The sequence below is a fragment of the Phoenix dactylifera genome, chromosome 2 (genome assembly GCF_051530095.1).
Source record: "Phoenix dactylifera cultivar Ajwa chromosome 2, Ajwa_hap1_PhDact_Kaust_v1.1, whole genome shotgun sequence".
Taxonomy (NCBI): domain Eukaryota; kingdom Viridiplantae; phylum Streptophyta; class Magnoliopsida; order Arecales; family Arecaceae; genus Phoenix; species Phoenix dactylifera.
Window position 1 is genome coordinate 3,559,606 of NC_143191.1, and position 12,895 is coordinate 3,572,500.

Consider the following 12,895-nt stretch of genomic DNA (forward strand, 5'->3'; position numbering starts at 1 on the left):
GAGTGTTTATGGGCTTTCCTGCATTCTGCTCGGGCTGACCTGACCGTTCATTCCCAGGAGTAAGGAGGTTTATTGCTACCTTGTGCATTTTAATGCTTGGAGCACTATTCTTTTCCGCTGTTTTGGCTTTCATTAACATGCATGGTTGGTGTATCCCGATCAAACCGATAGCATGCTCTGTTTTGATTTAGAGTTTTTGCTCAAGGTGATCCTTTCATTTAACGATTATTATTTTTTGAGAACACATGTAACGATTATCATTTGCAAATCCCATGCTTGCAAGGGTATTCAGGCCATGCTGAGGGCATGATGCTTGATTGAAGGTTTGGGTTATCTGATACAGAGCAATAAATTGGAGAATAAGGAGTGATTTAGGGAGACCATTCACTGGAACGTGCCCCCATCTGAATCCTACAGCGCTGCCATTTCTAGCTGAAGGATGTTCTCGGCTGGACAGGCAGGATCTCTTAAGAAGTTCATGAGCATCATCAACCCAACATAATTGTTCGTAAATCTTGAAGTCTTTGCCGCATATTCCTCTTTGGTGGGGCTTGGAGATCTCATCCTTCAGATCAATCAACTTTGCTCCTTTTCCATGGCTCAGGATTGCAAGCAACAGATCCCGGGCAGGTCTAATGCTACTTTTTCTAAAGCTTCCCCCTGGTTTCCTTATTGTTATGGGTAGGGTGCGATGCCTTTTCTGCCTCAGTATGAAACCAGATTTCCTGCTCTCATGGTAGCCACCTGCAATAATCTGATTCCCTAAAATAAAGTAAAGGAATCAATATTAGACAAGGAAAAGAAGGATCTCATGAAAAGCCGTGCCTCGATTCATCCTTTCTTTCTGTCCCACAAAAGCATCATTCAAACTTGCGAGCTCGACCTTCCTCTCTCTCCCATAACCAAAGCATCCAAACTTCCTGCCTACAAATCTGACCACCCAACCCCAACACCACCCCCCCTCCTCTCTCTCTCTCTCTCTCCATCTGTTGATCTCCCAATCAATGGAAGACGAGGACGACACCTGCAAAGTCCTCATCGAGCCCCTTGACGGCCGCTCTGACCGCTTTGAAGACGAGAGTGCCGATGAGCCCAACCTCATCTACGTCCTCAACTTGATCCTCGGTGGCACCGCCCGCCTCAACGTCCTCCTCCCCACCGCCACCATCCTCACCTTCACCATCTTCGCCCCCCTCCTCACCAACGACGGCAGGTGCGAGGACCTCAACCGCTGGCTCATGGCCTCCTTCGTCGCCCTCTGCGCCGCCTCCTGCGTCTTCTTCACATTCACCGATAGCTTCCGAGCCGTTTCGGGGAGGCTGTACTACGGCGTCGCAACGTTCGGAGGGATCTGGACGTTCAGCGGGCGCCGGAAGGCACCGCCGGAGCCGGCGGTGTACAAGCTTAGATGGTCGGACCTCTTCCATGCACTACTGTCGCTGGTGGCGTTTCTGACTTTCGCGGCGTCGCACAATGACGTAGTGCTGTGCTATTACCCTCGGATACCTCGGAAGGTGATCAATACGGTGCCGCTTGTAGTTGGCTTCGTGGTGAGCCTTCTGTTCGTGGTGTTTCCTTCCAGGAGGAGGGGGATTGGTTACCCTTTCTTGCTGCAGAGGGATGCCGTTTACTTGAGGCGCTGAGCTACTCCATCTTTGCTTCCATGCTGTGCTCTTAGTCTTGGTACAGGAACTCGTAAACATTCCGGAAATGAATAAGACGTCTAGTCATCAAGGCTGTGGTCAAATACGAGGCACGTCAACCCGAAGGGAAATAGAGATATGCCAATTCTTTTACCGTAACTTTCATAAAAAAAAACAAAATCTTTTCCGTAACTTATAATTGGAACACGAGGCATGTGAATTTTTCATTATATTTAACGTTGCCACGGTTCAATTTGCAGCTTCCGGTGGCACTAATTTTCTTTTTATTCCCAATCATATCTCACACTGAACAAATAGATGCTTGGGTTGTATCTTTCGTGTTGACGAACGATTAATCTTCTTTTATGATATCTATCATTAGATTGCATACTACATAGCTCTCAAACATTTCGAAGTCTTATATTCATCTACTTGCATAGATCTCAAAATGGCCATTGCACGATCTAATAGTTTACTTTGTAAATGAGGGTGAATCATATTGTTTGGTGCAAAAGATACAACAAAAATACAAAACAAATAGAGCCTAGCTATTTTAGGTATAATGAAAATACATAGTGATGCTCTATTTTTTTTTGTTTGTGCCAACTAATTGGTATAAGATTGATGCGAAGTAATGCCATGTTTGGCATGTTGAGTTAGTCATTGAAATATCAATCATGTGCCTTCTATAGAGGATATTAGCTGAGCCGTGTTTGATGCTACATTGGAATACCTCTTACACAGGTTAGGTCCAAATTGGGTATCTGGATTAATTTTTGAGAAAAGTTTTGCATCTAATTATAGTTGCAAATACAGTAATTATGGTAACAATACCATGCATCTATCCATCAATCTACCCTCGATTTCATTCTCATCCTTCACACATTCCTTCTTCAACTTGCTTTGACAGAATCAATTAAAAGTCGTGCACGTCTCACCAATTTTTTTTTTCAGAAATATCGTACTCACTTGTATGCCCCTACTAAGATATGCCATTTGCCTTATATGTACGATTAAGTGATCAGAAAGATTTTAAATGTTGCAGGCACATTTCAGAGCCTCTTAGATTTAGATGTTTATCCAACGTACCATTGATGGCTTCTTGCCTCAAGCTACCCACATGTCATGTAACTTACGCATCTGAATGATAGCATGTACATCCATGGATGAATTAGATCATTAAAAATAGTGCAATATTAGTCTGGCCAATATATAGTGATGTCCCAACAACAAATTAAATATTTGAAATTCCAACCAAAAGCAATAATAATTGGAAGCCCAATACAACATCGGCTACTGTGATCAAACAACTATTTTATCCATTAAGTACCACCATACTCCGATCGAATGGGTCCATCTGAGGATCCAATGCTTCGACTTGGAGCATCAAGAGCTGGCAAATGCATTAAAACTTCGCCTACCTCCAAAATCCAAATTGCTTAGAAGTTATCAAACAAAAATCCCGCTGTGGCAGGTCGTGTTTTTGATGGATGAGGACAATGTCTTATCCGCCAATGTGATGTGATCAATAGCTTCACGCGTTGCCCCACCAACCCCACCTGAGGGCCAAGACCTGAACGTGTCAAAAAAGCCAATCACCAACGAAGCCTCTCCGTGCAAGATAAGACAATCCCTATACATATACGAACCGATCGCCATAGATCTATTGATCTCATCTCCCCTCAATCGACACCAGTTTTCACAACCATGTCTCTGCGAACCAAATCCAAAAGCATCAAAGAAACACCACCACCAACCGAGAAGGCTACCAAAACTCCGAAAACACAATCCTTTGAGGAAGAAGAAAGCTTAATAGAGAAACCCCTCCCACCCCCGGCCAGCCTCTCTCGACAAGCACTGGCTCAGGCTATAACAAGCACGGCTCACTTGGCCAACCTCCTCCCCACCGGCACCCTCCTCGCCTTCCACCTCCTCACCCCGGTCTTCACCAAGAATGGCTCATGCGACGCGGCTACCCGGTTCATGACGCGCAGCCTCCTCCTCCTCCTCGCTGCCTCCTGCTTCCTTGCCTGCTTCACAGATAGCTTTCGATCGCCGGACGGGCGATTATACCACGGCTTCGCCACTCTTCGAGGGATGTGGCTCTTCGATTACCCCTTGCCGCCCTCCTCGGCACCGCCGGACCTGTCCAAGTACAGGCTAAGGTTCGTAGATTTCGTGCATGCGGTGCTCTCGGTGCTCGTGTTCGCATCGGTGGCGTTAAGAGACAAGAATGTGGTCGATTGCTTCTATCCACAGCCGAAGCATGAGACCAAGGAGGTCTTGGACATCTTGCCGCTGGGGGTAGGGGTTATATGCAGCTTGCTGTTTGTAGTCTTCCCTACAAGAAGGCGCGGCATTGGCTATCCGGTTGCCAACGAGAATTGAGAGGGTTTTGTCCTCAAATATGTTCCTCTTGTGCTGTCGATGATTTACTTTGTTTAATTTGTTTGCGAGAACCAATTCTCAAATTCATGTACTCGTGAAACGTGAATAGCTTCAAAAGAACTGGAGTTTTGGTGCGATAGCTTGGGGATTGAGATGGTTGAATGGAAAGGAAGGCGAGAACAAGGAAGAAAACACGGTCAAAAACAAAATCTTAAAATCTAAACTTCACCTAGATTTGCTTTCTATCTGTTTTCAGCTACGAAGAGCTTTGTCCTTACCACAAAGCAATCAAGAATAAAGCGACTGTGCCGAAGAAAGCTGAAGTGTAGATTACGCCAAAGAATAGATTGCACAGGAAGAAGGTCAATGCTAAAAACGGTTGAGTTCCCTAGAAGCGTCGGATCATTTTTGATGTCATGTCTTAATCTGAGACGTCGACCAATCTATGCAATCTATTCATGCTCTATGGAGTAACTTGGAGATGAAGGAAGATCCAATCACGATGAGGAGAGCATGGGACCAACTTCTTATGGCTCTTAGTTGGCGGGTTTGGCACGAAAGAAATGCGAGAATTTTTCCTAAAAGATACTATTTGCGTAGAATCGGTGCGCACTATCGAGCTGATGGACTCCCCGGCCACGCTCAAGCAAAATTCAAAGTGGGACAAGAAATTTCTAACCTAAACTTAATGCAGCCCGTAACATGCTGTCATATCACTGTCATAATTAAATTCAATGCACCTTTTTTTTCTCTTTTTTTTTGAAGGGTTTTTGTTGCGCAAGTCACATACTCACATAATCCAAACGACGAACAGGATGAAAAAAATTGAGAGAAGAAAAAAAAATTTTTTGCCTGATTCGGCAATGTATCTACGTCACTATCTCTTAAAATAACAAAAATTAGAAAATATTTATAGTTAAGTCCTATCTCCATAGTCCCAATCCCTATCAGTATTTTTGATAGAATAAAACACTACATAAATGTCCCAAAGATAAGCATATACCGTTGCTTCACTCCATTCCGTTAAAATACCGGTATACCACTTAAATACAAATACCTCAATATGAGCCACTTATTCTAACAATTTCCATTTTAATAAATATTCACCCCTTAGGAGAAAAAATAATCTGGGACACCATCTGATGCCGATGGGTTGGAATGCCTCATCTCTAGCATCTAGAAATGTTAACCAAGTCCGAGCAATGCTTGAACTTTTCTACAGTAACGGATTTTGCCAACATCTCTGTTACATTTTTAGAAGTATAAACTTTCTCGAGCAATATGTCACCATAATAAACCAACTCTCTTATCTTATGAGACTTTACATCGATGTGCTTAATTTTCGCATGATACACATGGTTCTCGCATGATTTACTTTGTTTAATTTGTTTGTGAGAACCAATTCTCAATTTCATGTACTCGTGAGACAGGGGAATAGCTTCAAAAGAACTCGAGTTTTTCTTGCGATAGCTTGGGGATTGAGATGGTTGAATGGAAGGAAGGCGAGAACAAGGAAGAAAGCACCGTCAAAAACAAAATCTTAAAATCTAAACTTCACCTATATTTGCTTTCTATCTGTTTTCAACTACGAAGAGCTTTGTCCTTATCATAAAAAGCAACAAAGCGATGGTGCCTGGGATACCGAGTAGGGCTCGGTCTATTTGACCGGCACAAAATAATTGGGCCAAAAAAGTTGGCTAAGATGACCGGCACGTAATAATTGGGCCAAAAAAGTTGGCTAAGAAAAAAAGAAAAAAAAGCACATGGTGTGCATGTGCCTGGAACCTCCTTGGGTTGGTCGGGGCCGAGCTCTATTTAGAGCTCTCCCCTTATTTCTCTTCTACCTCACCGAAGAATCTAGAGCTTCGATCGAAACCGTTAGACGAATTCATTTTCAATTTCTTTTGCAATCATCGACTGTATTAACGCTGTTGCCATGGTCAACCGTTGCCAAAAGTTAGATAAAAGGTCGGTAACTTGTGATTAGCCTCCCTCCCTCTTTCATAGTCCTTAAAAGCTTTGATTCTGGCCAATGATCGCCAAATTCTGAAGAATCAGATGCCCTATTTTCTTCTATGTTTGTGAAACCTATTTTTTCCCCTATTTTTTGTAAATTAGCACACGAGAAAGGTCAAGGCTAAAAACGGTTGGATGCCCATTATACAGTGTGTTAGAATTTATTGATTGATTGATTATGCCAAACTTAGTTAGTCTTATCAAACTTCATCTTGATTGATTTGTGATTGATTGTGCCAAACTTTGTCGGCCTTCTATTCTATATAAAGGCTGTTCCTATATACTGTAACAGGCAGGCAGAAATACAATTTTCTTTTTTTTCTTCTTTTTCAATATGGTATCAGAGCTAGGAGGATGATTTCTAGTTAATCAACCGTAGAACTAGATCACGAATGTATCGAAAAACTGACATACTAAATTAAAAGTAGGAGTGGAAGCTGCTAGAATTTGGAGTGAGACCGCGTCTTCCAAATTTATCGTTGTCAAGCTTCTGACGACGGTTTAATGCGCTGGTGCGAATTTGAAGCAAGACTGCACCTACAAAATTTATCCTCTAAGCTTTTAGTGGTATAGTTGTATGTACTATTATTGGAGTTCGAAGCGATGCTCTGAGACGGCAACCCATCTACTCATAATTAAGTCCCGATTCCCCAGAGGCGCCTCATCATTTTTGACGTCATGTCTTAATGAGAGGTGGACGAATCTACATGCTCTTTGGAGAACTTGGAGATGAATGAAGGTCCAATCACGATGAGGGGAGCATGGGACCAACTTCTTACAGCTCTTAGTTGGCTGGTTTGACGCGAAGGAAATGCGAGAATTTTTTGTAAAAGATACTATTTGTGTACATCGGCGCGGACTAGCGAGGTGTTGGACTTCCCAAGCAATTATTAAAGTGGCCAAGAAATTTCTAACCTAAACTTAATGCAGCCCATAACGTGCTGTCTTCTTTGGAAGGGTTTTATTTTAGTGGAGATGCAGGGGATGCACGAGAAAGAGCCGTGTCCAATGTTCCAGCAAAAAGAAAGATCCGTGTACGTCCAATACATGCATCGGTTTCTTTGGCGAAAAAAAAATACAGCATCGGTTTGAAAAAGTACTCATCACTCTTGAGTTATTAAAGGAGGTCGGATGGCGTGCATGGAGGTGACTGAGAAGAAGATTAGTTAATTAACAAACGATGTCTCCTTCACCGCAGCTCCTCGTCCTCCTGCTCCTCGCAGTTCTCCTGCTCTTTCCCCTCTATCTACTAATTTTTAGCACCAAACGTGCCCTCTCGAAAAAGATCAAGCTCCCACCTTCTCCAACCAAGTTTCCTCTGATTGGAAACATCCTCCAGCTGGGCTCTCTCCCCCATCACTCTCTCCGAGCCCTCGCAGAGAAGCATGGACCCCTGATGCTTCTCCATCTCGGCCGGGTGCCGACCCTTGTCGTGTCCTCCGCTGAGATCGCCCAGGAGATCATGAGGACTCAAGACCTCGTCTTCGCCAGCCGGCCTTCTTTAAAGGCCATCAGAATCGCGTTTTATGAAGGCATGGGCTTGGCTTTCACTCCTTACGGTGACTACTGGAGACTTGTGAGGAAGCTCTGCGCCCTCCACGTCCTTGGTGCCCAAAAAGTGCACTCCTTTCGTCTCATGAGAGAGGAAGAAGTGGCCTTCATGATGGAGAAGATTTCTGAAGCCTCTGCAGCACTGGTTCCAGTGGATATGAGCAAGGTCTTGAATTCCTTTGCGAATGACATGATCTCGAGAGCGGTGGCAGGGAAATTTTTCAGAGGAGGAGGTAGGAATGATTTGCTGCGTGAGCTCATAGACGAGATGCCTGCCATAGCCGGGCAGTTCCACTTTGAAGACTATTTCCCGTCACTTGCATGGTTGGATGCGTTATTAGGGCTGAACTCAGGGGCCCAAAGGCTGTTTAAGAGATGGGATGGTGTTCTGAGCGAGGTGATCAAGGACCATGGCGATCGAATGAAGGATGGCAGGCATGAGAACAACCTAGTGGACCTGCTGATGTCTCTTCAAGAGGACTCCAATAATCAATCTGATCTCCCCAAAGAACGCAGCCTCACCAAAGAGCAAATCAAAGGAATCTTATCGGTAATCTGCTGATACCCAAGTATACATCTCTCTTTTCTAAATCGGATGGTTTAAATGAAACTTAAAAAAATACATCCGTGAGAGTCAAAAAAAATATATATTATAAAACTGAAAATGAAGATCAACCATAGGCGCCCATAAAATAGATTTTGTATATATTGCCATCCAATCAACCATGCTACTCGCTTTTTTATAAATACACAAAATCTCAAAACATTATAATGGTTTCAATAATTTTCAGCAGTACTGTAAAATAGAATGATATCTATGCCATGAATGAGTTGGATTAGAAAGCCATTTGATAGCCGTCATAGGATAGCTCCTATGATGCCTCCAATTTTGCCATCGACACTGTAGCTAGTATCAAAAACAGTAACACCACCTATGGTTACAAAAGTATCACTATCACTTCGAACAGCAGAACTTGCACCCCGGGCATTCTTGTCAAACATCTATTTGGTGATTTGCCTCAAAGTATTGCTGATTTCCTTTGTGCATCCGTCACCAGCAATGCATCCTTGTTTTCCTTTGTTTTGTCCCTTGTTTTGTTTTGTTTTGAGGATAAGGGATTCAAAAGCCACCCGAATATTGCATTCGTATTCTCAAGCTTTCGTACTGTGAAGCTTGACCTTCGGGGTCAAGTGGAAAGTTTATAAGTTAACGAGCCCAATGGTCGCGTCAACCTTTTGGTAACGGAAGACTTCATGTCCGATGCTTCCAAAATGAGCATCGAACGCCCATTAATAGGGTTGCTAATGTGTCAACGTCAAGTTATGACTTGTCCTTGTTTTGACCCTGCCACGCCCAGCAGAACCCAATTATTTTTAGGCCCATGGAGTGGGTACAGGTCAAAAAAGACGACCTGTTTGAAAATTAAGCTAGTTATATAGGTCCCATGTTTTCCTGTTCAACCTAGACTGGACCTAGCATGGATACTAATCAAGTCTAAAGATTAGTCCAATGTTGGATAACCTAACTCAAGTTAGCCTGCCCGATCTAATTCAATCAAAAAAATTTATGATTGGGTTCGCAAGTTCGTAGGTGAGGCATCAAGGCTATTGATATGCAAATTGAAGATTCAACTAATCAGATTAGACCATTTTCTTGTCAAAATATTAATACCAGAAATCATTATATAATATTTCTTTTTAAATGATTCTTCCATCCATTATTCATGCTATTATTATTTTTCTTCTAAATACATACAGAATTGTGCACTATTCTCTTTTTTTGTCCTATATTAGGCCTAAATTTAGACCTGACTCAGTTGGAACCCAAATGCATTTGGTTGGGTTCGAGTTATGCTTGATCCAACCCCGTTCAATGACCTGGTGAGTCTAAAAAATTATTCATGGGTCTGGTCAACTTAACCGAGCCAATAGGCCTATACGATTATTCATGGACCCGAACCGGTTGAACCTGTGCTAAATGTGTCCAGATATAGGCATAAATTGGGTCAAACCCAATTTACTTTGAGTCATACTTGGCTCGGAATCAACCCAGCTAATTGCAGGCCTATCCATTGTTATTTTATTTTTGGTTAGAAGTACCTCTTGTTATTCACAATTACAAATATAATATTCTTCATCCATTATGTTTACCCGTTATGTAAAACGGTCAAATTATTTGATAAACTTCTCTGATGATTGGTTATCCTTATAAGCTCTAATCCTAATTTTCCTAATTAACATTCTTTATAGGATATGTTTTCTGCTGGAACTGAAACATCCTATGCAGTCCTGGAATGGGCAATGGTAGAGATTGTTCGCAACCCAGAGGTGATGAAGAAGCTGCAAGATGAGGTGAGAGGAATAGCCAATGGAAAAGGCTTGGTCAGAGAGGAGGAACTGAGTGCAATGAGCTACTTGAAAGCTGTGGTAAAGGAGCTCCTGCGGCTCCACCCTCCAGTTCCATTGTTACTTCCACGCGAGTCCATGGATGATTGCCAGATACAGGGCTACCAAGTCCCCAAGAAAACTAGAGTCCTCATCAATGCTTGGGCCATTGGAAGAGACTCAAAGTATTGGGAGGCGCCAGAGGAATTCCGACCCGAGAGATTTCTGAGTAATACCGTGGATTTCAGAGGAAATGACTTCCAGTTCATACCGTTTGGGGCTGGTCGGAGAATTTGTCCTGGAATGAACTTTGCAGTTGCTACTCTAGAGCTCGCACTGGCGAATCTTGTACTCCGGTTTAATTGGGAGCTGCCTTCCGGCATGACGAGAGAGGAGATGGACATGGCCGAAGCTCCAGGGCTCACAAGCCGAAGGAAAGAAAGACTTCATCTCGTTGCAAAATCATGCATCTAATTAGGAGGAGTTCTGAATCGTTGAGTCATGGCTGGTTACTCCTTTATGTAGTATTTAGTACTTGGAGAATTTCTTATTTGTTGCACTTTATGTGGATTTAGTCTATCCAGCGAGATATGCAAATGGAAGAGTCCTATGAGACTTTTCCTCATTCTTACGCCCAATTTCCTCTTCGAGTAGTATGAGCAGGTAATCTGACCCCATCACGGATTATTCGACCCACGGGTGATTGGTTCATTGGTGCAATGTTCTTGACCCCCAAGCCTCCTTGCTCCTTTGTCTTACAAACAATGTCTCAATTCACCAAACAATAGAATCCACTAACACTATCTGCACCCTTCCACAAGAAAGCTCTCCTCATTTTATCCATTCTGTTGGTAACCTATTCCGGCAACTTGAATACCGACATGTAGTACGATGACAGCATTGTCGACACAATGTTAATCATGAAATGATCTTCAACTTTTATTGGATCATGTTTGGGTTTAGGTGAACTCATACTTGAAACCCAAACTGATTATGTGTATATATATATATATATATATATATATATATATATATATATATATATATGGTCGTCACCATTCAGGATGGGTGTGCAAAAAATCGGTCATACTGCATACCTAATCCGAACCGATCTTTTCGGTTTGGTTTATATCATTTTTTTTAAAAAAAAATAGTTAGTTTCAGTTTGAAAAAGTTATGAATTGAAAAGATTTGGCTTAGTTTCGATTCTAGGTTTAGGTGGAGCCATATTTGAAACCCAAACTGACTATATATGTGTACATGTTTGTCACTATCCCTGATGGATGTGCAAAAAAGGGCCAAACTGCATACCCAATTCGAACTAGTCCTTTCAGTTCGGTTCATATTACTTATTATTTTAAAATTTGGTTTGATTTTAGTTTGAAAAAGTCTTGAACTGAAAAATTCGGTTCGGTTTCAATTTAAGTTTTCAAAAAACTGGTTCAAACCGACCCGATCTAATCCAACCCGACCCATATGTACATATATAAATATATGTATTCCAACCAACCTAACCCGACCCAAACCTATCTGACCTATATATATCTATATATATAAATTTTATTTTTTAATTTTCTTAAATTTATATTTATATATAAATTAGAATATCAACTCGATAAACTGTACCAAACCAAACTAAACTAAATTTTTTAGGTCGGTTTCAAGAGGTTTTTGTAAATATGGTTTTGGTTTTGTTTTAAGAAACTGGTTTAAGTCGGTTCGGTTTTGAATTTAGTTCACGTGACCTGATCCATGCGCGCGCATGTAGGGGAGTGTACAAGGGCTTTTGATTTTACTGTAGCTCTGATGTGGATGGGGGGAAGGTGTTGGCCCATGTGAGTGTTCTAAATTGGGCCGGGGAGGGATATGGAGTTGAGTTTTGTTTGGCTGGCAGCCTCCTCTCCTTCACTTTTCTTCTCTTTTTTCCTTTTATTTATTTTTGTACTTACCCATTTTCACTGCCCTTGAAATGAGAGGCAGATTTTTCACTGTTCTGCCAAAACTTGTATGGATGCAAGTGTATAATATCAACCTTTTCTTCTTAATATAACAAAAATTGTAACCCATCTTATTTCACCTAATTTCAGTCGTGTGAGGCTAAGATTACTAGTTGTTACTCTCTGGTCTTTACAACATATTTGCTGCGATTTATCATTTAACTGAGCTTGATTATTGCAGGATTTTTATCTCATGATTTTTGGATGCACGGATGCTTAAGTGACGAGATAATAATTGAATAGATATTCTCCTTTAGTACGACTTTTAGTATGTTCTATCATTATCTTTTTTTCATGCTTCTTAGCCCATGGGGTACATTTTGGGTGCAGTAAGTAATTTTAAAAAATAGTCTAGATCTATAGAAAATAAATGGTTGAACACCCAATTTATATCAAAACTCTATCTAATTACCCTATCTTTTTAAGTTCTAATTTTGGGTTCGGGAATAGATTTTTAATTGAATTTGAGCTTGGGTTTGGTAGTAATCTAAATCATATTTTAGGATTGGATATGGATATAGCCAATTAAACCAAACTCGTACTCAACTCACTAACACTCTCAAACCACACCTTCCCTGAATTAAAAGGGAAAATAAAATCATTTTGGATGTTTGCAATGCATGCGAGTTGCACATGTTGTGCCAATAGCTCCTACTTTACTGTGAGAAAGAGAATAAAACACTAAATGGCAGTCTGAAAATCGATCTATACGTACTCACATATATACACCAATTAATGCAACATATTGTGCACATAATTATTTAGCACTCGGCATAGGCATTTATGACACTTATCTTCAAACAATGACTATTATTGTTTTAGTTTATCATTCTACTGATTAAAGCATTAATTAATAATAATACATATATTTAGGGAGTTGTCAATTAAACGAGTACAGGTAAGGTATAACCATGC

General features: G+C 41.4%; 3 protein-coding genes across 3 annotated transcripts; all 3 read left to right on the forward strand.

Moving 5' to 3' along the window:
• The first annotated feature begins 877 nt into the window (after positions 1 to 877).
• Positions 878 to 1,784, forward strand: LOC120109007 (protein DMP7-like). The gene has a single exon (XM_039122741.3). The coding sequence runs from the start codon at positions 1,005 to 1,007 to the stop codon at positions 1,641 to 1,643; it is 639 nt and encodes a 212-aa protein (XP_038978669.3). The 5' UTR covers positions 878 to 1,004; the 3' UTR covers positions 1,644 to 1,784.
• Positions 1,785 to 3,239: 1,455 nt separating this feature from the next.
• LOC120109005 (protein DMP3-like) lies at positions 3,240 to 4,263 on the forward strand. The gene has a single exon (XM_039122739.3). It carries the CDS (start codon positions 3,351 to 3,353, stop codon positions 4,029 to 4,031), a length of 681 nt encoding a protein of 226 aa, XP_038978667.3. The 5' UTR covers positions 3,240 to 3,350; the 3' UTR covers positions 4,032 to 4,263.
• Positions 4,264 to 7,009: 2,746 nt separating this feature from the next.
• On the forward strand, positions 7,010 to 10,608 carry LOC120109006 (cytochrome P450 71A1-like). The gene is made up of 2 exons (XM_039122740.3): positions 7,010 to 8,148; positions 9,849 to 10,608. Exons 1-2 carry the CDS (start codon positions 7,228 to 7,230, stop codon positions 10,455 to 10,457), a joined length of 1,530 nt encoding a protein of 509 aa, XP_038978668.3. The 5' UTR covers positions 7,010 to 7,227; the 3' UTR covers positions 10,458 to 10,608.
• The last annotated feature ends 2,287 nt before the right edge of the window (positions 10,609 to 12,895 follow it).